This window comes from Petromyzon marinus, chromosome 47 (genome assembly GCF_048934315.1).
Source record: "Petromyzon marinus isolate PM22_M1 ecotype Great Lakes invasive population chromosome 47, UKy_Petmar_22M1.pri1.0, whole genome shotgun sequence".
Classification (NCBI taxonomy): Eukaryota; Metazoa; Chordata; class Hyperoartia; order Petromyzontiformes; family Petromyzontidae; genus Petromyzon; species Petromyzon marinus.
Genome location: NC_133713.1, coordinates 7,933,113 through 7,956,726, shown reverse-complemented (window position 1 = coordinate 7,956,726; position 23,614 = coordinate 7,933,113). Strand labels below are relative to the sequence as shown.

The 23,614-nt window shown below is 51.1% G+C and overlaps 1 protein-coding gene across 1 annotated transcript; it reads right to left on the bottom strand.

The window, feature by feature from the left end:
- Positions 1–23,614, bottom strand: NUFIP1 (nuclear FMR1 interacting protein 1). The gene is made up of 10 exons (XM_032971934.2): positions 23,220–23,614; positions 22,621–22,778; positions 19,660–19,761; positions 19,438–19,500; positions 15,811–15,887; positions 15,051–15,143; positions 10,251–10,501; positions 8,449–8,610; positions 3,070–3,500; positions 1–1,526 (listed from the first exon to the last, which is right to left on the bottom strand). The coding sequence occupies exons 1-10, from the start codon at positions 23,479–23,481 to the stop codon at positions 1,218–1,220; spliced, it is 1,908 nt and encodes a 635-aa protein (XP_032827825.2). The 5' UTR covers positions 23,482–23,614; the 3' UTR covers positions 1–1,217.

Below are 23,614 nucleotides of genomic sequence, written 5' to 3'. Positions count from 1 at the left end.
TCTGGACAATATATATTTTATTTGGTTAGATTGCCATGCAACGCACACACGCCTCAATAGCAGAGTGCGTCGGAAAGTTGCAGTGGCCTTCGCATGGAACGAGAAGCCACTTGAAGGGGGATCTCAGAAACGGTTCGGAGACGTCTCCTTCTGTGGACCGTTCTCAACAGTAAGGTGATGCGTCGCGCTGTGTACAGAGTTTAATAAAAAAAAAAATCCCCCCCACGCCCCCTCGCCCCCTTCCACCGTGCTAAATGTAAAAAAAAGCGAGCGCGTGTTCGAGCGCGGCGTGATGTACCGATCGTCTCGGGTTTGGCACATCACGCGCGACTTGATCTACTCGAATACGCTCGGCAGTAACGGGAAGACTCCGTTGTTCACCGGGGACTCCGTGTGACCGTCGCAAGTTGTCTGCGCTTACAGAATTATGAGCGTTCCGCGAGACGGACGCCCCAGCAGCTGACTGCAGCTCGCGCTCCCCCGCACACTGACGGAGCCAGTGGAGGGGGTGGGGTGGCACGTGCCCCCCCCCCCCCCCCCCCAATGATCCGATTGAAATCCCAAATGTCGATCGGATCATTGGGGTTTATTAGTAATAAATCGGCATTTTGCGACCCCCACTGTGTAGCATGTAATAACGTGCCAGGGACTCTATGAGATGATAGGACAATAGTCTGAGTCCATAATTAGCAATAAGTAACGGCAAAGCAGTTATAAGTGACTCACAGAATAGTTCGCAGTTGCATATACAGTACACGACTTCCCTGAAGGCATCAACACCTTCAGCGAACGCGATGCCTATCACACAACGCGGTTCGCAATTCGACCCGAGATCGATGGCTGTGCCATTGCCGCACACGCGTCGAATAGAAAGCAAGGCACAAGTCCTTACTGACTACTCCTTACTTACTAACAACTCCTTACTTACTAACAACTACTTACTAACAACTCCTTACTTACTAACAAGTCCTTACTTACTAACAACTCCTTACTTACTAACAAGTCCTTACCTACTAACAACTCCTCTATCATTTTTCATTGCAAAGGCCGAAAATCGCGGTGCCACGCGGCCCAGAGACACGTCGCACTGACGAGGTTCCGAAAATGTTAAGAGATAAAAAAAACAACACACCGGCTAATCTCCTGTGCATGCGTTTTTTTTTCCTCTCTCTCTCTCTCTCTTTTCGCCGAGTTTGTGCATGGGGAAGCGGAACATCTTAAGTGGGCACCTCCACCAAGGGCGGAGTTTCCCAGATCTCCTCGCTGGCCCTGGCGTCGTGGTCGACCGCCGTTTCTTTTGAGATCGTTGCAACATCGACGGGGCGCTCCTCGGAGTCGCGGTGACCTGTCACCTCCGACCTCTCGGCCACGCCCGTCGGCTCGGCGTCGTTCGATGGGGCCGAATCGGCGCGACTTCCCGCGCTGGGCCTCCGCTCGCCGGTCGCCGCGAAGAAGCCTCTCTGGACGACGTAGCGGACGCACTGCAGGATGGCGTTCCTCTCTTTCCTCATGTCTGGTGCCAGCAGCTGCAGAGATCACGGGCGATGGGGGCAACGGGGGGGGGGGTGGGAAGGGAGCACGAGATTAAAACATCACCCAGACAAGCCGGCTCCTGGAATGAATGCCACGGAAATTTACATTTAAATTGCTCCAAAGTTGTCTCGCGAAAAAGATCCCAGCGGCCCATTTCTTTTTGGCAGCAATAAAACACCGTCGTCGTAAATTCAGGTCCGAGCAAGTGCGCGCGCAATTGTTTAACCGTGCGGGGTCTATTTCAGGGGTACAGTACCCACCCCAAGACCACAACGCAAACTCCTCGGCAGGTTCCGCCTGACGCCCGGGCTGTCAACCATGGCACCCGTGTTATTAAACACGAGCGCGCTCCACAAACAAATCCCTTTTGGGCAGAAACTGACAAAGCGATAGGCGGCGGGCGGGCGGGGGGGGGGTAGTTGAGAGGTTTCACGAGCCGTAACAGATACCTGTCGAGACAGCCGAGCCACGTGACGTGTACGACGCAAGCTAAGGTTCGCCCATCTCGCGCTCGCACAAAGAGTCGGCGATTCACAATCGCCATTCGATTTGATTCGAAAGGTGATGTGATTTCTACTTTGACGAACGTAGTAGCAGCTGCAGGACCAGCGTGACCCAGCAGCACACGAGGCACGCAAGGAATCGACACAGCCAGCGATTGTCGCGCAAATCGCAGCATGTACCGCGAGCTGAACAATCTCATTTTTTGACCGACGAATCTACGAACCGTTAAACGGACACCGCCGACGTTGCTTCCGCGCAGGACGAGCCAAACGAGTGAGACGCGACGAGCGGACACACGCGACGCTCCCGTCGGTCAAGTGATCCGCTCGCGCCCATCTCTCCCAAACGTCGAACGGCGTCAGCGCGTGGTGTCGCGCGTGGCGTGGCCGATGCGTCGAACAATCACCGGCGAAGAACAGACGAGGACACCGAGAGCCGTTGCGTTGGGAGAGTCGCGGGATGCACGAGAGACACGTCGACTTCAAAGGAGGATCATATCCCTCGGTTGTATGGCTAGAAAAAAATGCGACTTATAACTTTCTGCCAATATTGGTTAAGCCGGGAAAGGGATTCGGTGTATGAACGGCAGATTGCTTCAATGCCTCTGTTCAACTTCTAGAGTTCACATGAGTCCACTGCCAAGGGGGCCCACGTAGAGCCCATAGACTGAAATGGAGATTCACAGACTCACAATAGAGACCCACAGATTCACGCAGAGGGTCATGGACTCGCATAGAGAACCATGGACTTGCATAAAGACCCATAGACTAGCATGGAGTTAACAATAATTCACTAAGTGGGCTCAAGTAGAGAGCCATAGACTCGCACGGCAATTCATACACTTGCAGAGTTCACAGTGGTTCAATCCAAATGTGACCATGAGCAGGCAAAAACAGAACCCATTCGTGAATGTAACCACGACAACAAACCGTGACATCAACTCATGGAATCACTGGGGGGGTGTGGGGGTGGGAGACCCGTTACACGGGGGGTTGAAACATACATTCCGCCGCGTGGCTAGGCTTCTCTTACCATTGCCAGCAGCGTGGGCCGAGGCTTGGCCATTTGTCCACGTCCGTAGGCGCCCCGGCCCCTCCCTCGGCCCTTCCCGCGGTCGCCTGCTCGCCAGCGGCCGCCCTGCCAGCGGCCGCCCTGCCAGCGGCCGCCCTGCTCATGGCCGCCCTGCCAGCCGCCGCCCTGCTCATGGCCGCTCTGCCAGCGGCCACCCTGCCCGTGACCGCCCTGCCCACGGCCGCCTCGCTCGTCGCCGCCCTGCCCGTCACCACCCTGCCCGCGGCCGCCCTGCAACTGTGGAACTCTTGGCTTCTCCGCTGCTAGATCCCCGCTGTCCTGCGCTTGGGTTCCGGGCGGCTCCGCGCCGCCGCCCAGCGACTTCTCGGCGGCCTTGCTGGGCGGGAAGCGTCGCTCCGGTTCTTTAGCCTCGGGCCGTTTGGACGACAGCTCTGCAAACGGACAAACAAAAACAAGTGAGGAAGATCCGCGCGCACATAGATTACGCAAACGCTTTCAAACTTGCGTTTGTCCTCGGGACGTTTTGTGAATTGCAGCGTCGCAGCTCCCCGACGAGTAGACGTCGGGGCAAAAATGTTCACGTGATTGCAAATTGTCCTCATGTTTGCTGCTCTGGCTTGTGCCACGTTTTGGACAAAAGCTTTCAAACACTCTGGGCGGCTTTCAACAGGGTAAGTCGCTAACAGCAACGCAACCCAATAGTCCACAGGGTCGGTTCACGTTCGCGAACAAAAGTGAAAACCGAGTTGCCGGTGAACTGCCAGCCCGATTTGTTCACCGGCCATTCGCCCTCCGCCAGCGCCCGGGGGGACGGTCGACACCGCGCCGAGCGGCCGTGTCCGATGCGAGGGTCGTAGGTCACACACCCCCTTGGTGTCTCGGGTCGCACCACTCCGCTGTCGGCGTCGCCTCGATTTGACCGCGGCGCACCCTGGGACTGGTGGCGCGATCGCTATCGCGCCAACGGCCTGGGGCAGGCGATTTACGCCTCAGGCTCAGCCCGAGCTCCAAGAAAAATGAAACAAAAATAAATTCCGCAACTGCTCGACATTTCTGAATCGAATGAACCGCGTTCCGTTTCGCGCATGGAATGCTTCGAAGTCCCGCAATAATAATAATAATGATAATTTTAAAGTGGACAGCATTTGCTCACATTCAACGAGAGAGAACGGAGAGGCGCGAGGAGGAACCACAGGTGAGCGGGAATGGCAGCAGCCACGCGGCGAGCCATCGTGTTGTGAGGCATATTCTTGGTTCTTTCGGTAAAGTCACGTAGGTAGAAAACAAAAAGTAACTTAAAATAAAAAAATTAAATATAAAAAATATTAATAGATTGAATGAAAATAATCAAAGCTAAAGTTTCGATGTATTTTTTTAATGATTTTAATTTAAATTTTTTACTTCTATTATTTTTTCTTTTATAATAAAAGTATCCATCTGCACGACTTTACCGAATGACCCAAGAATATGAATTCCTGCAGTCACCAAAGTTTTAGGTCAAATGTGTTTTGAGGCAATGAACGAGTGTTCGCATGTGAGAGGAAACCAGGGCGTCTTGACAAAACCCATCCCGTACAGAAAGAACACAGATGGAGATTGGTTCACACTTTGCCGTCTTCAGGGTATGGCACACATCGACTCCCACGGGAAGGGAGTTTCACAACATTTGTGGGATCCATCAAACCCTCACTGCTGCCTCCACACAGTGCTGGATTAGAGGCGTGGATTGACTCCTCCATTGCACACGTTCAAGTGCAGGCCACAAAGCAAAACTATTAAGAGGTGTTGGGTGTGCAACTGTGCATCTGTCCATTAACTAATGCCATTTCGTATTCTCAGGATACATACATAGATTGCGCATACAAATCTATCATTTTCAAGCGTATGCAATGCATATGCCAATCACATTTTCGTGCTATATTAATATGCGAATGGAGTGAAGGAAACGGCTCAAATGAGGGATTTTTGTCGAGAAATAACACAAGCGTGATGGCACACGGCCAAAGAGAATGCCCAGAGTCTGGGTGGGTACCTAACGCTCAGCCACGAGACGGCGTAACCACACCTGCCCCTTTCGCGATCAACCGAACCGTCACAATTTCATTAGCTTGATTCCGTTACAGAATCGATTTCCTCCGCAGGAGTCGCGCAAACCCCCCCCCCCGTCGCCGCACGACGCGCGCAACAAGCCCAAGAGAGCGTCGACACACGCGCGAATCCACGCGCGCCCCCGCCTTCCCCCCCCCCGCCGTCGGGCCCCCCCAAACGAATCGACGGCGACCTAACCGATCCTTCGTCACACATCCCCCCGCCGGGGGCGGCATTTCTGGAGGGTAGCGAGTGCCTCCCGCGGGGTGGCACCGGCTCGTGAAGTACACGAGGGGCGTCTGAGGACCCGCGGCCTCCACTAAAGGATCGGATTTAGCAACGTTAATTATGGCCATCTGCCAAGCACCGGGACGAAACCACCTCCCCCACCCCCCACCACGGGGGGCGAGGTGTACAGGGGGGTTGGGCAGGGGGGGGTCATCGCCATTACGTGCCATCCGGGGTCGTCGGTGTGATGCGCTTGGCCACTGTCGATCGCGTGGACGCACGCGGGCGAGGCGTGCCGCATCTTTTGCCCCCGCCCCCACCCACCCACCCGCCCAGTTTCATTCCAACTGCGCTATCGGCATCGTGATCACGAGATGAACTCCACCACGGTAAGGGCGCGCAGAGAACGGTGGGCGGAAGCGGATACCGCAGAGCTACATCCGAGATCCCTTGCAAGTGGCCTCTCATCTACGCGCCGATTGGTGCGCTGATCCCACATTGCCCTGCTGCAGGGCACGGCTAAGCAAGCCCAGTGGGCATCATTCTCAGAGCTGGAAATCGGTCGAAATAGCTCAACAAAAATCGCATCCATTGGTGACCATTAACTCGCTGTCATTTGAGAACTCGATTTAATCACCGGCGGCTGAAACCCAGATTCGAACCCAGGTTCTCGGCAGTGGGCGCGGCTCGGTCATGTGACTTGAGCCACCCGCTTTTTAAAAGGCATCACTTTTGGCACTTACAGCTGCTGCGAGTAACTCGTGCCAGGAAGGGCTTCTCTCCCGTCACGTTATACACTGCACTACACGCACGCACGCACGCGTATCATCGCTTTTTTGACTCGTCACCTAATCCGCTCCACTTCCGAGAAACGCGACCGGTATTTCAAGCGACACGGCACGTCTGAGCAGGTGGCCGCGATCATTAGGATTTTCCCTAATTCGCTGAGCTCGTATCCACTTTCCAAGCGTGGCGAGCGAACGCACAAGAACCGCCGTTGTTGGCTGGCACGATGCCATGGCGCAACGAATGAGAGAAGGGGTGGTGGTGCACCCCCCCCCGCTCCACCCACCTACCGCTGTCAGCAGGTCACGGTGGCTAGGAGATGTTAACTACCTCGCCTGGTACACAGGAGGACGTGGGTTCGATCTCGACCCCGACGCCTCTATATTTGGAGTTTGCATGTTAGCTCTCCCCGTGGCCGCGTGGATTTTTTTTATCCGGGTCCTCCGTTCTTTTTCCCCTCCAGCGTTTGGCTGATATAAATGTCCACGTGATAAGCCGCTTCCGCTAAACTTTCCACCCCTCCTCCACCCCCACCCCCCCTCGAGTCCGGGACTCGTAGCTGCCGTTGCACCGCCTGCACTCGTCAGCTACGCTCGCTGCACCGGCGCGCTGCACTCGTGCGCAGGCTCCGCAAGGGCCGACGCAAAAGGGCCACACCGTGCGGCCCCTGGCTGCTGCAATGGGTGGTCCAAGTGCCCGCCGCCCATTTAACTGTTTCAAACTTAATGGGGGGGGGGGGGGGGTCACAAGACAACTGGACCACCTTGTATATTGCGTAGATGCAGCCATAGAGCGACACGGCTCTTCTCTTGTGGCTACAAGCGATGCACGCCGCCTGAGACGAGTGTGAAAGGAGTTTAACACGTAGGCTTTCGCGACCAATAGTGTTCATAATGAAGGTTTTTGGGTTAGTTCGCGTAAGTATAAATGTGTCGTAACCCTCCACCACCCAACACAGCCCGGATGGTTTGTTACGTAAACAACGCGCCAATTCGTTACTACTTCAGCCCTCTGGTGCGTTGGAGAGTAAATCCACAACATTTACAACTTCAATACGACGTTTCGCTGGTAATTACATCCAGCATCATCGGGCGATTTGCCAGAATAGTGAAGCACTCCACCTGCTTCCGGTCTTAAATAGAAGCAAGATGACGTCATCACTAAACCCATATGTGAAAAGACTTGTAAGTTGCTATCAACGTGCTCAATTATGGCGTCCCCGTGACGCCACTCAGACATCCCTCCCGGTTCAAATACAGACGCGGCGGCGACGTCGGCAGGACGACACAACGGGGAAGCTGGACGCGTTTCTAACTTTGTTTGTGTGGGGAACTTATTAAAAGGAGACGCTCCTTCACAGCACTCCGGTGACATCACACACACCCCTCTCTCTCTCTCCGCTCTTTAGCCGTTCATCGTCATCATCAGCCCAAATCTATCCACTGCTGAATGAAGGCCTCCATCCCCCATGCTCCAATGTCACCACCACCCATTTAAACAAAAACTCAGAAGGGACCTGGCTATAATTGATAGCTCAACGAAGTGGCTTACCACTTGGAAATTTATAGCAACCAAATACTCGAAACGCATGTTGATTCTAAATGTGGAAGGAAGAACCGCGCAACTACGGGGAGAGGCAGAGACACGCAAACTCCAAATATACAGCACACGTTAGGGTCGGGATCAAACCCACAACCTCCTGCATACCAGGCAAAGTAGTTAACATCTCGTCATCTTTCACTCCCCAACCGCTCTCATCGCTCCACATCGAAGGCGAGCCATCGTCCTGGACACAATCCAATCCACTGCTGCCATCCCGTCACCCGCGTCGCTCGCTGTCCATTGTCTCGCGATGTCCTGCTCAAGGCCTCTTCACTCTCACGTCCCCCTTCGTGCCGTCAACAAACCTGCTGTAGGGCGGCAACCCAATTAATCTGGGCGGCCTACGTGTTCGGTCTACAGGAGGTTGTGAGTTGAGCCCGACCCTGACGCCTGCTGTATATTTAGAGTTTGTCTGTTCTTCCCGTGGTCGCGTGGATTTTTCTCCGGGTCCTTCGGCTTTCCACTCCACATTTAGAATCAACGTCACGCGCTTTGAGTATTTGGCTGTGATACATTTCCACCTGATAAGCCGCTTCGTTGAGCTATCACTCGTGGCCAGGTGGCTTCTGAAAAAGGGCTGTAGAGCTCAGTGGGCCTTACCTGGAAAAATAAAAAAATTATTAAAACAGTTTGAACCCTCCCCGCCGTGACCTCGCAACCCCCCACGACCCTCACCTTGGGGCGGCTCGTCGTCGCCCGCGCTGTCCGAGTCACTTCCGTAGTTTGCCATGAGCGCGCCGAGCCCAGCCGTCACGCGGCACGGAATCACGGCGCTGGTGCTGGCGCCGACAGTCGCCGCCGCCGCCGCCGCCGCAGCCTTCTCCTCCCTGTCCGAGTCTGTGGCCACAGCGCGACGGTGACGCACGTGCGTCAACAAGGGGGACATCAGCGACCACAACGACGGTGTTGTTAGGCTTGGTTTTTGTATCGCGTCGTCGTTCGTGCAGATTGCAATCGCACGGCAGTCAAAGCGATGTTATCCTGCTTCCATCTCGTACAGCTGGAACTCTGACCAATTACACGTGACGAGCTCGCGGCCGCTTCCGAACCCCGTGTCTCTGACCGCCGGGCGGCCCGGGGGTCCGCATCGAGGTCAACGCGTCCACAGGGCGCGTGCGGAGACACGCGTCACGGATCCCTCGCCGAGTTCGTTCCGAAGGCAGGTGCCGCACACGCCGCTGTCGCGCGCCCCATCCGCCTTTGTCCCCCGACAGCGCCGCGTACGAGAGAGAGAGAGAGGCGGAGAGGGTACGCTGACATTTAAGACAATGGCTCCGTTGAGCAAAGCGGAGCCGAAACGCAGCCACGCGGCACGACGCTCCCTTTGTAGCGGCACGGCGAATTGGGGCGCTCCGCCGCTAAAACGAACGCGCGGAACGGAACGTCGCGGCGACGGCGGTCGAACGTCGCCCGCGACCTAACCGTACCCCCCCCCCTCCCCCCCCCGGAAGCTTCGTCAGATGTCAGACGCTAAAGCAGAGTTGAGCCCTGGCTGGCGGTTAGTAGACGGGGACTGCCCGGGAGTAGCAGGCGTTATAGACTCGCGAGGTGGCCAGTGGCGGCAGCGCGGCTAGGGAAGTTGAAGCCACCTTCCGTGCAGCTTGGAGCGTTTACCCCTCCCCCCTCCCACCTTACACTTCATTGATTTTTTCTGGGTCCTCCGGTCTCCTCGTCAAACCGCTGGCCAAACATACAAGTACAGCGCCCTCCTTAAAAGAGCCTCGAGACTCAACAAAGGCTTCTCTGGATGAATAACAAATGCAATTGTAATTACGATAATTTTCATGAAAAAAAAAGTATTTTTTCTCTCTCTCTCTCTCTCTTTCTTTCTCGACCGACCAAAGAAAAGCAAAACGTTGGGGACGTGCGAGCCGAGGGCCAACCCCCGTTGGCCAATCCGGCTGCCATCACTTCCATTGCAACGTCGTGGAAAACACCGCCGCCCACGTCGGCGTGGGGGGCGTAGGGTGCGTGGGGTGCGTGGGGGGCGTGGGGGGCGTGTGGGGTCACGTCACAGGCACTTCATTTGGAGCCCGCGAAACGCCCAGAGGCTACGTCTCCCACACGTGGAGTTGGGCGCCGCCTGCTCAACGGACGAATGAGCAAACATCCCCGTGAACTTATTTCGCACCGCACGTGGCCAACCGCGCGAATGGGAGGTTGCGAGGGCAGGAAAACAGACTCAAAAAGAAAAGGCAGTTATAGCGAAATGAGTTTCAATCTTGCGAGCCCCTCGGAGGGCGCGCGGTCATCCTGCCGCGGAGGGGCCAAGTCGCCGGCTCCTTCACCGACACCGATTTAAATTGGCAGCCGAGGGGATTTTGTACTCAAGTTATTTTATGCAAATGAGCCGTGTCCTTTGTTCGTTCTTACTCAACTCCGCACGATAAAAATCGCTCAAATGCTTAAACCGACGAACAGATCACGTTCCTTACACACGAAGAACGGAACGAATTTCAACAGCTGTCAAGACGTACCTCCATCGCTGTCTGCCAGAATGCTCAGCGGGTCAACCTCTTTCCCATAGGCCTTTGCGGCTTTCCCCACGCGGTCCTCGTCGCTGGCTGCCGATTGGCTCGTCTCCGACGGGCCGGACCATTCTTGACTCGGCGTGGGGGTTGTACGTCGCTCTACGCCGTTGCGGTTGCAGTCGCCCCCCGGGCCACCCGGACGCTCCCTGTGCCTCCACGTTGCATGGCCCCGCCACCGCCCGCGACCGCGCATCCTCCTGGGAGAACGGGCAGAGCACCCCCCCGCCGCCCCCAGGTGTTACAAAACGGCTGTCGGAGTTCGCTCACAAGCCCGCACCAGTCATCGAGACCACATCGGCCAGGTCCTTCCGATCCCTCCACCAGAGAGACAAGATCGTTTCTCAACAACTTAAAGATCTACAGTCGACACGTACACCTCTCTAACATCCCCACTCGTTTCCCCACTCTACTCCCCCTTCACATTCTCCGAGCTCCAGCAGCCCAAGGGCCTTCTGTCCAAAGCCTCATTCGACCTTCCGACAACGGGGATGTCATTCTCTCTGCTGCTGCTCCCAATGTCTGGAACTCCCTTCTTATGCTTGTCCACACAGCCGAGATCCTTGTCCTGCTCCATTGCAGGCTCAAGATTTTCCTCTCCTCTTCCGCCACAATAATGAATCTCTCTCTGCAGTTGTCTTTCGAAGCACTTCTGCTTCAACATTGTCTCAATTCTCTCTATAATGTGTCAAATTATGTCATTCCCTTGCTCTAGTCAAACAAACAACCACTCCTCAGGTTCTCTAGATCAGAGTGTCCCCCCCCCCCCACTCACATTGTCCTGGGATGCAGTCGCCATGCAGAAATCCACCCTGAATTATGTCGTAAAACGCTGCATTGTATCGCCACAGGATCGCCGGGTTACGTCTCCTCCACCGCGGCAGGTGTTTCCCCGAGGCAGTCTCATACTGGGTTACTACCCTCCCGTCTCAAACACACACGCGGTGTCCTCGCCCCGGCAAAGCTATCGGTGTTAGTTGCCGAGGCGATCGTGCAACCGAGTAACAGGGAGGGTAACTTTACCAAATTTGGCCGCGACGCCGGCCCAACAACAGCCTGGGTCTGTGAACAATGGCGAGAGATCTTTTACACCGTGAGACTCCCGTGCGTGAAATTGCCACGACCGTACGCACGGTATTGTTATCTGCACTCGTGGTTTAATGATTTAGAAGTTTCAGTCCTACCCACCCCAACTGCCCCCCCCCCCTCTACCCTCCCCCCACCCTCCAATATTGCCCATAAATTCGATAAAATTATCACGATTCATGGTTGCAATCCATTTCAGGAGTTGCTTTTTTTTTTACATTGTTGTGAATTTAGCGGCCTCTGGTGGCTGCAGGGGATTCACACTAACTCATTATGTATGACGCGTACACACCGAAACACACAGATTCTCGCACGTGCGATTCGACGCGGAGTTTCGTGAGCTCAACCGATTTATCAGCGCGTCTTCAAACCTCCACTATCCCGTACCAAACGTTATCTTCGAGTGGCATCCAACGTAAACTAAATGTGCGTGTGAACATCACTCGAAAAATAAACCCGCTGTATAATCACACGCAGCCATCGGTACATGTACTGCCAAAAAGATGCTCATTGAAAAGCTTTTATTTAACCCCTGACTCGAACACGTGTGTGGGCTCACGAGTCTGGGTAGAGTATGCCAATTTCTGTTTAAGCTGCCATGCTGGGCCACTCCTGCCGAGGTTACATCGCAAAAAAGGGTGCCGCGGTGGCGAGATGTTAACTCCCTCGCCTGGTATGCAGGAGGTCGTGGGTTCGAACCCAACCCTGACACCTGTATATTTGAAGTTTGCGTGTTCTCCCCGTGGCGGAGTGGATTTTTCGCCAGACCCTCCGGTTTTTCCATCCACATTTAGAAACATACGTTTAGAGCAGTGGTTCTTAACCTGGGTTCGATCGAACCCCAGGGGTTCGGTGAGTCGATCTCAGGGGTTCGGCAGAGCCCCCGCCACGGAGGTCCGGACACACTTGAATTATTGTGTAAATTTGTGATGACACACACGGCCCGCTTGGCCATCACTGGCTGCAGATGATCATGCTACACTGCTTGGCCAATCAGCGCTGCGGGGAATTTAGTGCGTACTCAGTAGTCAACGTGTGACTGTTGTTGTCGTACGTCGTGTGATTTCTTTAATATTTTATCCATACTATGTCGGGCAAAAGAAGAAAGTGGTCGGACGAATATGTACAACATGGATTCTCATGTATCACGGAACGTGATGGGAGTGAGCGTCCTATCTGCATGATTTGCAACGCCAAGTTAAGCAACTCTAGTCTTGCACCGGCAAAACTAAAGGAACACTTCTTGAAGCTGCATGGAGACGGGGAATACAAGAACACAACACTTGCTGAATTCAGGGTGAAGAGAGCCAGATTCGATGAAAGGGCCACTCTGCCTGCTCTTGGATTTGTACCTGTTAACAAACCGATCCTGACAGCATCGTACGAAGTTGCTTACCTGATCGCAAAGCAGGGCAAGCCACACACCATTGGTGAAACACTTGTGAAACCAGCTGCATTAAAGATGGCGAATCTGATACTCGGAACAGCGGCCGAAGGTAAATTATCCCAAATTCCCCTTTCAAATGACACCGTCAGTGACAGAATAGAAGACATGAGTAAAGACATCTTGGCTCAAGTAGTCGCGGATCTGATTTCAAGCCCGGCAAAATTCAGCCTTCAACTCGACGAAACCACAGACGTTTCTGATCTAAGCCAGCTTGCTGTTTTTGTACGCTATGTGAAAGACGACATGATAAAAGAAGAGTTTTTATTTTGTAAGCCTCTTACAACAACAACGAAGGCAGCCGATGTGAAGAAGCTTGTGGATGACTTCTTCAGAGACAACAATCTTTCATGGGATATAGTTTCTGCAGTTTGTACGGACGGAGCTCCAGTCATGCTGGGAAGAAAGTCTGGTTTTGGTGCGCTAGTAAAGGCCGATGCACCACACATCATTGTGACGCATTGTATTCTGCACAGGCATGCGTTGGCAACAAAAACCTTACCTCCAAAAATGGCAGAAGTATTAAAAACTGTGGTGGAATGTGTGAACTATGTGTGAAAAAGTGCTCTGAGGCACCGCATCTTCAGTGAGCTGTGTAAAGAAATGGGCTCTGAATTTGAGGTACTTCTGCTCCATTCTAATATTCGGTGGTTATCCCGGGGACAGGTGCTGAATCGTGTTTTTGCCATGCGTGTGGAATTAGCCCTGTTTTTGCAAGAGCACCAACACTGCCATGCAGATTGCTTCAAAAATCCTGAGTTCATTCTCATTTTAGCGTACATGGCTGATATATTCGCAGCTCTCAATCAGCAGATGCAGGGTGGTGGAGTCAATATCATGGAAGCGGAAGAACACCTGAAGGCTTTTCAAAAAAAGCTACCGTTATGGAAACGACGAACAGAGAACAATAACTTCGCAAACTTCCCGCTTCTGGACGACTGTGCAAGTAAGATCGAAGATGTGTCTGGAATCGGAGATATTTCTGTATCCACGGAACTGAAGCAAACAATTGCCACGCACTTAGATGAGCTTGCAAAGTCTCTCGACGGATATTTCCCTACAAGAGAGTCATATGCAGCATGGGTGAGACAGCCGTTCACGTTTGCTGTTGAAACAGCAGATGTCAATGATGAATTCCTCGACGAAATCATTGAAATTCAGCAGAGCCAGGTTCAACAGCAACTCTTCAGAACAACAACGCTCTCAACGTTTTGGTGTCGACAAATGAACAAGTATCCAGTTATTGCTAAGAAAGCCCTGGATTTTTTTATACCATTTGTTACAACATATCTTTGTGAGCAATCCTTTTCGAGGATGCTGGACATAAAAACGAAGAAAAGGAACAGACTTTGCTGTGAAAATGACATGAGAGTGGCACTTGCCAAGGTGAAGCCACGCATATCTGAACTGATCTCTCAAAGGCAACAGCAGAAGTCACATTGATTTCCAGGTATGTAATTTGTTGTGAGTTTATGCATTGTGTTGGTTTTATTCTTTGAACAAGGTAATGTTCATGCACGGCTCATTTTGTGTACCAGTAAAAAACATATCTATGTCTTGAATTTGAAAAAAATCACATTTTATTTTTCACTAAAGAGGGGTTCGGTGAATGCAAAAAAATCACATTTTATTTTTCACTAAAGAGGGGTTCGGTGAATGCGCATATGAAACTGGTGGGGTTCGGTACCTCCAACAAGGTTAAGAACCACTGGTTTAGAGTATTAGGCTGCGATAAATTTCAACATGATAAGCCGCTTCGTTGAGCGATCATTTGTGACCAAGTTGCTTCTGAAAAAAGAGCTACATATCTCAATGCGCCTAACGCCTGGTAAAATAAAAAAAAAGTTTAGTTTTTTAGTTTAAATCAGAAGCCAGCTCGGCTCTCGCGGGGTTAATGGTTACGCGCGTTGCAACGAGAACACCCGTCAAACATGGGAGACCAGTTTTCAGCGGCGCTGCTCCTTTGTCTAGGGTGCCCGGGTGGCCCGTTTGACGGACACGTGGTAATTGTGGCGGGATTTGGACGTTGCCTTGACGACACACCTCCCAAAAAAACAGTGACTCACTCTCGCGGTCGCAAGCTCTGGGAACGCATCCATCCGCACGACTGGCAGTTCGATAATTATTAAAGATGAGAGAGAGAAGAAAAAAAATCAGGTCACAGTGCCCCCCCCCAGGGCAGAGCATAAAACATTTAATGAAATTTAAACTCCACTCACCCAAACTGCGCTGTTGTCAAAACGTCTCCTCTGACCTCCCTCTCTTCGTTCAGCACCCTCTTGCGAGCCACATTCACGGTGGTCGGAAAGTTCCTGGGAAAATCAATTAAATAAGCAAATACATAAAAGATAAAGGGGGTGGAGGGGGGGGGGGAAACATCGTCACGTCACAAAAATACGAGATGATCGCCGTGACTCTCAACCGATTGAGCGAAGGCTCACCTTTACAATCGCGCGTCATGCTACAACGGCGATGGCGTTCACGCGAGCGCGTGGTCGGTTTTGTTCAAGACAGTCACAAGGTGGACCAAAACGAGGCATATCTCTGGGCAGACCCGCGGATGCCTCCCCAGTGAGAGCCAGGGGTGCCTGCTGCTGCTGCTGCAATATCCAATGCCCGCAATGGGGGGGGGGGGGGGTTATTATTCGGAGTTGTTCTCGGCTGTAAACGCCACTCGGAATGCGCAAAAAACGGAGATGGGAAATTTCAGATATCGAGGGACACTCAGTCGGTGGCGAGAGTCAGAAAGGGGCGGCATTGATTTTACGCTGGGGAAAGACCCCCTCATGTGTTAATCCAGCAGCGCTCTTCCAGATAAGGCTTGTCCCCTCCCCCCCCCCGTTCAGTGACCGGAGTCTCTGATAAGGCAGAGAAAGTGCACTTTGGAGGCGATCTTGACAGCACGGTGGGGGTGGCAGTGAAAACAGCAACTGCCGTGGTGGCCCCGTGTTGTACAACGCAACAAGACGGTTTACTGACTTCCGTCGCTCCTCTCTCCACTTCGCGATGTCCTCCGCCGTCTCCAGCTTGAACCTTTTGGCACCCGGTGCGTGCCTCTGCAACACGCACGGGGGGGAAGGGGCAGGGCGGGGAGAGTCAGCGAGAGCAGCGGAGGTGATCAAGGTGGCACGCCTGGCCGCACCGAATTGAGTCATCGTCCCGCGTGGCCTCATAAAAACCACGTACACTTTTAGGAACATTTTAAAGAATGGAAACAGAAGACAAAAAGCAATGGTAAGTAGAGCGGTCAGCTTGGGTTTCATGAAAAGGCTCAAATCATTGTGTACTTTGCAGAAGAGCGTTTAAAAAAAAACACACGTGTTCCATTATGCTCTGCAAAAGATGCCTCATCACCTGTCGAGGGAAAGCTTCAATAAGCTTCGCAGAACATTTTCAGGAGGGTCTCGCGTTGGGATGTTTGGCTTAAATTTATGAAGGAGCGTTTGACATGGAGGGAAAAAGGAGAGCCCGGGGAAAACCCACACATACGACGAAAAAGCAGTCAACATTGCCAACTCTTACGCCATCTCGCATCGCACGCCTTAAACACCTGGTATTCACAGGTACTCAACACCTGATATTCCAAGGTACTCAACACCTGGTATCTCCAGGTACTCAACACCTGATATTCCAAGGTACTCAACACCTGGTATCCCCAGGTACTCAACACCTGGTATCCCCAGGTACTCAACACCTGGTATCCCCAGGTACTCAACACCTGGTATCCCCAGGTATTCAACACCTGGTATCCCCAGGTATTCAACACCTGCTATTCTCAGGTATTTAACACCTGGTATTCCCAGGTATTCAACACCTGATATTCTCAGGTATTCAACACCTGATATTCTCAGGTATTCAACACCTGCTATTCTCAGGTATTCAACACCTGGTATTCTCAGGTATTCAACACCTGCTATTCAACACCTGATTTTCCCAGGTATTCAACACCTGATATTCTCAGGTATTCAACACCTGATATTCTCAGGTATTCAACACCTGGTATTCTCAGGTATTCAACACCTGATATTCTCAGGTATTCAACACCTGGTATTCTCAGGTATTCAACACCTGATATTCTCAGGTATTCAACACCTGATATTCTCAGGTATTCAACACCTGATATTCTCAGGTATTCAACACCTGGTATTCTCAGGTATTCAACACCTGATATTCTCAGGTATTCAACACCTGATATTCTCAGGTATTCAACACCTGGTATTCTCAGGTATTCAACACCTGGTATTCTCAGGTATTCAACACCTGCTATTCTCAGGTATTCAACACCTGGTATTCTCAGGTATTCAACACCTGCTATTCAACACCTGATTTTCTCAGGTATTCAACACCTGATATTCTCAGGTATTCAACACCTGATATTCTCAGGTATTCAACACCTGGTATTCTCAGGTATTCAACACCTGATATTCAACACCTGATTTTCTCAGGTATTCAACACCTGATATTCTCAGGTATTCAACACCTGGTATTCTCAGGTATTCAACACCTGGTATTCTCAGGTATTCAACACCTGATATTCTCAGGTATTCAACACCTGATATTCTCAGGTATTCAACACCTGGTATTCTCAGGTATTCAACACCTGGTATTCTCAGGTATTCAACACCTGCTATTCAACACCTGATTTTCTCAGGTATTCAACACCTGATATGCTCAGGTATTCAACACCTGCTATTCTCAGGTATTCACCACCTGATTATTCCAGGTACTCAACACCTGGTATCCCCAGGTACTCAACACCTGGTATTCCAAGGTACTCAACACCTGGTATCCCCAGGTACTCAACACCTGGTATCCCCAGGTATTCAACACCTGCTATTCTCAGGTATTCAACACCTGCTATTCTCAGGTATTCAACACCTGGCATTCCTAGATACTCAACCCCTGATATTCCCAGGTATTCAACACCTGATATTCTCAGGTATTCAACACCTGGTATTCCTAGGTATTCAACACCTGGTATTCTCAGGTATTCAACACCTGATATTCTCAGCTATTCAACACCTGATATTCTCAGGTATTCAACACCTGATATTCTCAGGTATTCAACACCTGGTATTCTCAGGTATTCAACACCTGATATTCTCAGGTATTCAACACCTGATATTCTCAGGTATTCAACACCTGGTATTCTCAGGTATTCAACACCTGCTATTCAACACCTGATTTTCTCAGGTATTCAACACCTGATATTCTCAGGTATTCAACACCTGATATTCTCAGGTATTCAACACCTGGTATTCTCAGGTATTCAACACCTGCTATTCAACACCTGATTTTCTCAGGTATTCAACACCTGATATTCTCAGGTATTCACTACCTGCTATTCTCAGGTATTCACCACCTGATTATTCCAGGTACTCAACACCTGGTATCCCCAGGTACTCAACACCTGGTATTCCAAGGTACTCAACACCTGGTATCCCCAGGTACTCAACACCTGGTATCCCCAGGTATTCAACACCTGCTATTCTCAGGTATTCAACACCTGCTATTCTCAGGTATTCAACACCTGGCATTCCTAGATACTCAACCCCTGATATTCCCAGGTATTCAACACCTGATATTCTCAGGTATTCAACACCTGGTATTCCTAGGTATTCAACACCTGGTATTCTCAGGTATTCAACACCTGATATTCTCAGGTATTCAACACCTGATATTCTCAGGTATTCAACACCTGCTATTCCTAGGTACTCAAGACTTGGTATTCCCAAGTGCTCTCCAAGTCGAGTAGAAACCAAATTCAAACCCTGCTTAGCTTCTGTTCTGGTTGAGATCAGACATAATCCCGGAGTTAATTGGTCACAGTGATTTGTACATTTCCAATAATTAACCTGTTCTACATTAATAGCATTTACATTATGAGACCTCCTTTGCCAGTAACAAGATATAGTAATAGGTTTTTACCCTTTTAGCTGGCAAAAAACTGACACCTTTATACAAGGGATCATGTTTGCAATAACCACAACACAAGCAGTCAAAAATGCAAACAAAAAGAAACAACTCTGATAATGATATGCACTGTCCTTGAATTTGATTGGTCCACACCCGAGACGGATTTTCTTAGAGCCTAGTCTCCACTGGTGTTGGACCAGATGACGCCATAAGGCGTACAACTCAAAAACAGCGCACTATCAGAGTATTGAGAGCTCGGGGTAAGCCTTTACATTATGAGACCTCTTTTGCCAATAACAAGATATAGTAATAGGTTTTTACCCTTTTAGCTGGCACAAAAAACTGACACCTTTATACAAGGGATCATGTTTGGAGGTCTCATAATGTAAAGGCTTACCCCGAGCTCTCAATACTCTGATAGTGCGCTGTTTTTGAGTTGTACGCCTTATGGCGTCTTCTGGTCCAACACCAGTGGAGACTAGGCTCTAAGAAAAGCCGTCTCGGGTGAGGACCAATCAAATTCAAGAACAGTGCATACATTATCAGAGTTGTTTATTTTGTTTGCATTTTTGACTGCTTGTGTTGTGGTTATTGCAAACATGATGCCTTGTATAAAGGTGTCAGTTTTTTTGTGCCAGCTAAAAGGGTAAAAACCTATTACTATTAATAGTATTGTTTTAAAATACGTACATTCATCCAATGAATCTGCACCAGCTTCTCGTGAGCTTCAAAGGTACAGCCTTCCACCTTGCACTGCAAAACACACCCGCACCAGACACCGAAGCCAAACTGTTACAACATTTACAGCCATCGTTCGGCAGTGGTCTTGATCATGGCTGATCATAATGATGATGATGCCGACGATGAACCTTGGGACAATTTACTGCAGAGTTTCAATATCTGCGCGCATACCTTGGTGTGCTGCGACATGTGCTCGTCATACTTCTCCTTGTTCTTGAACCCACGGTCGCAGGTGTCGCAAAAGTGGGTGTACACTGGCTCCTTCTTCTTTTTCTGCACAGAGTGTGGGAATGTGAGAGGGAGGGTATTTAAGATGACTTATCTCATGTAGATGTATATAGCGCATCATTCCAAGGCACTTAACAACGATGATAAAACTGTGCTTAAGATGATAGTGGCTGAAATAAAGAGTGGGGGTGTTATAGAAAGCGGTGGTGTTGTTATGGTGACATGAGGAACTGGTGGTCAAGGAGGGTTGGGGTTGGCCTGGTCGCAGCTGGGGAGCGGGGGCAGAGAGAACGGGCAGTGAGTAGTAGCAGGGGTAGTTATAGGGGTTGGGGTAGGGATAGTGGTAGGGGTAGTGCAAGAGGTTAGGGAAGTGGTAGGGGTAGTTATAGGGGTAGTGATCGGGCTCGTGATCGGAGTTGGGGTAGACCTGGTTGTAGCTGGGGGGTGGGGGCAGGGAGTAGCAGCAGGATGGGCGAGGGGAGAAGAGATGGGATTTAAGGGAGGAATGGAAGCAGGTTATGGTGAAGACAATGAAGACTACTGTTTTACGTGCTGCAGTGGGAGTTTGTTCCATTGAAGCAAGCAGGGAAAAGGAACGAGAGCGAGACCGGGCGCTGGGTGAGGGAGACACAGTGAGGGGCAATAGAGACTGGGAGCGTAGAGGATGGGATGGCACATAGTGAGATTAAAGAGAAGCAAGATAAAGTGGGACTTCAGTTTGACTGCCGGCCACAGCTAGCATTGTGGCAGCGAGTGACATCTGAACAAGTTCTGGACCCCAAACTCTCCTTTGCCAAACAAAACACAATGTAGGGAGCACCTTCATCCAGCAGTGGACTGACAAGAAGCCCCACACATTATTAGTATCACATTTGCACGTGTTTAAATTCCAAAGTTCCCGTATCCATCCTTTACCGAGGATTTTTTTCTCAACATTTGTGCATACAAAACCGGTCTCATGTAAAGAAATAAAAAGTTAATTTTGGCAACTTCAAAGCTGTTATGACACTGGCGGTGTGAAGTCGAATCTTCTCTTCTTCTGCCGAGCGGTCGTCACACCAAGTGGGGCTCGCTTTCCGAGTCCTCTCTCTCCACAGCCTTCGGCCCCATCGCCATCTCCAAAGTAGCACCGCCACATGCTCTTACGTCCTTCGATGACAACTTCTCACTGCATTCCCTTCAGTCTCGGCCTCTTTCTCTCACACTCGGCTTCCACGGTCTTAAATTGCTTTCCAATACGGTCTTCTGACCTTCAGGGCACGTGTCAGAACCGTCTCGGCCTATTCCCGGTCAACTTCTCCTCTCTCGACGCGACCTTCGCCCGTCCTCTCAATTCTTCATTTCTCACGCCATCGTTTCTGACGACTTCCACGAATCCCTCTCGGCATCGCCACCTCCGCAACGCTCGTCACGGGCGCCAAAAGCTTCAAGAGGGCTCAGCGCTCCGATCCATACGCAAGTGCAATCTTCGCCAAACGGTCACTCTGGTTCTCGCTCTCAAGGGACATTTAACTGAGGCCTTGGACTAGGGCAGGGGTCAGCAACCAAAATAACGAGAAGATACTTTTTTTTCGAACTCGGTATATATGTTTAACAAAAACCCTCAATATTTCAAGAGCTGCAACGCTTGTGAATAACGTCACGATAGGCCGAGGCTATGTATTCGATATTTATTCAATTTTATATACTTCAGCCCCTTGGTGTTAGACTTTTAACCCTTATTATAGTAAGACTTGTTTAAAACTTATTTAAGATTTTAGATTCCTATATGTTGAATGTATGCACCATCCTGCCAAAGTAAATTCCGTGTCGGTGTGAACTTTCATGGCGAATAAAACCCTTTCTGATTTATGTTTTATGTACACGTACAAGTACGGTATTGATGCATTGTTAATGTTTTTGAAACATTAACGAAATTGCGCGTCTCAAAACCGATGAATTACGACTTCAAAAAAAGAACACGCCAATAATACGCGAATTTATCTTAACGTAAAACAAAATAACAGCACGCCGCATGAGGCCATGACAGCGATTCAAAGGGTAATGTATCCTTGAATCAAATCGTTCCCCTCTAATCGTGACAAGTTATACAATCGCCAAGGGAAGGGGTTTCAGTTTTCAGTTTCATTTATTTGGTATAGCCCTGTGAGCCATTCGGCTCTTGAATCGGGTGCAACCGCAACAAACACAAAAACATGAACAAGAAAAACATCTTAAAGTGACTATGTGACTTTGTGCAAACAGAAAATCCAGGAAAAAACAGCAAAATATTCCGGGTTGGGGTCGATACACGCCTATTTCTGAAAGCGTTCACGATGACCGGGCTTCATTTATTTGTGTTAAATCTGTACTTGACCACCAATGCCGCACAACCCGGTCTGAACGTCTCCATACCATTATAGGGCTCTCCACGTGTTGCATTGAGCATCTCCTCTGCGTGCGGCGGCGAGCGCCACCACGCGGACAAACTCTGCCAGTGCAGGCAGCAACCGCGTCCTGTTTGCCCGTGATGCTTTTAACGGAAGATGACAGAGAATAAGAGAGAGGAAATAATAGAGAGAGAGAGAGAATAATAGAGAGAGGGGAAAAATAGAGAAAAAAGGCTCTGGTGTGCTTCGGTCATTCGGAGAGACAACCTGAGAAATTACGTGGGTCAGAAGGTGGCAAGTGATGCAAGTGGAAGGAAAGAGATCAAGAGGAATGCAGAAGAAAAGGTGGTGGTGGCGATGTGGTGCGATCGGACCGTGGTGGCTGGAGGAGCGGAAAGAGAGATGGCGCAGGACAGGGCAGCGTGCAGAAGGTTGGCAAGGAGAGCGGACACCCCCACATTAGTGGGACAAACGCGCAGAAGAAGGAGCTTTACCAGCCAGCCCGCGAGGCGGCAGTGCAGAGAACCGCGGCTACCTTGCGTTTAGGGGGGCCCTGGTGGTTGTCGTCATCCCGGTCTGGCGCGGGATGTTGCGGCTGGCCATGTGGAGACGCGAAACGCTGTGGGTGGTTGCCACCACGACCCCTACGACCTCCACGAACCCCATGACCGCTGCCGCCTTTTGCCGGTCCCCCTGAAGGGAGATACCAAGAGTAAGACGTGACACAAATAATGGGGTGTTCAGAAGTAAGAGCACTCACTGCCATCGTAAACTGTCGTACGACAGGTGACCGATAGTTTCATCTCATTAGTGTGCGTGCTCAGAGCTTTGTTTCTGCAGTTGACGGAGGCTGCTTGAAATAAACTTCAGCCCTCGATTCCGCTGTATCGAGGGCTGCTGTTCCCGCTATACTATACACAGCGATGCAAATTATTATGCAACACGGCCGAAGTTAGTCATTCAACTTATAGGACGAGCAACCATACCCTATGAAGTAAACACCTACCAAATGGCAATTGTTAAACGTGACTTTACCGAAAGAGCCAAGAATATTAATTCCTGCAGTCACGAAAGCTTTAAATCAAAATGTAATGTGCCTCAGGCAGTTAAACTGTATTATAAATTCCACATTACCGTGTCTGGGAGGGGGAGATCCCCACTGGTTCCCCCAACCAAATCCGGGTGGAGGTCCGGGTGGAGGTCCGGATGGGAGGCCGCTGTGAGGCCCGGGTTGGGCACCACTGATCCAGGGGGGTCCGCTAGGAAAGTGCGGTCTCCACGCAGGCCAAGGCCCTGACCAGGGCGGCCCGCTGAAATGGGGAGGCGGTGGAGGCGGCGGACCGCGCCAGACCGTGGAGGCGTTCGGCGGGCGAATCATCATCCCGTACGAGTCCATAGCGTCTGGTCAGGGGCGCGTCACACACCGAGCTACCCACAAGAAGCGGCACACACACACGCGCGCGCGCACCGCTCCCACATGGCACGCACGTGCGCGTCCACTTCCGGCGCCGCGCGTCACTTCCGCGGTA

Excerpts from the sequence above, each read along its gene's own strand:
- NUFIP1 (XM_032971934.2), bottom strand. The coding sequence starts at position 23,481 with ATGGACTCGTACGGGATGATGATTCGCCCGCCGAACGCCTCCACGGTC. Across the intron at positions 19,501-19,659 it reads ACATGTCGCAGCACACCAAG|TGCAAGGTGGAAGGCTGTAC; the intron begins GTATGCGCGCAG and ends TGTGTTTTGCAG. Across the intron at positions 15,144-15,810 it reads TGGAGAGAGGAGCGACGGAA|GAACTTTCCGACCACCGTGA; the intron begins GTCAGTAAACCG and ends TGATTTTCCCAG.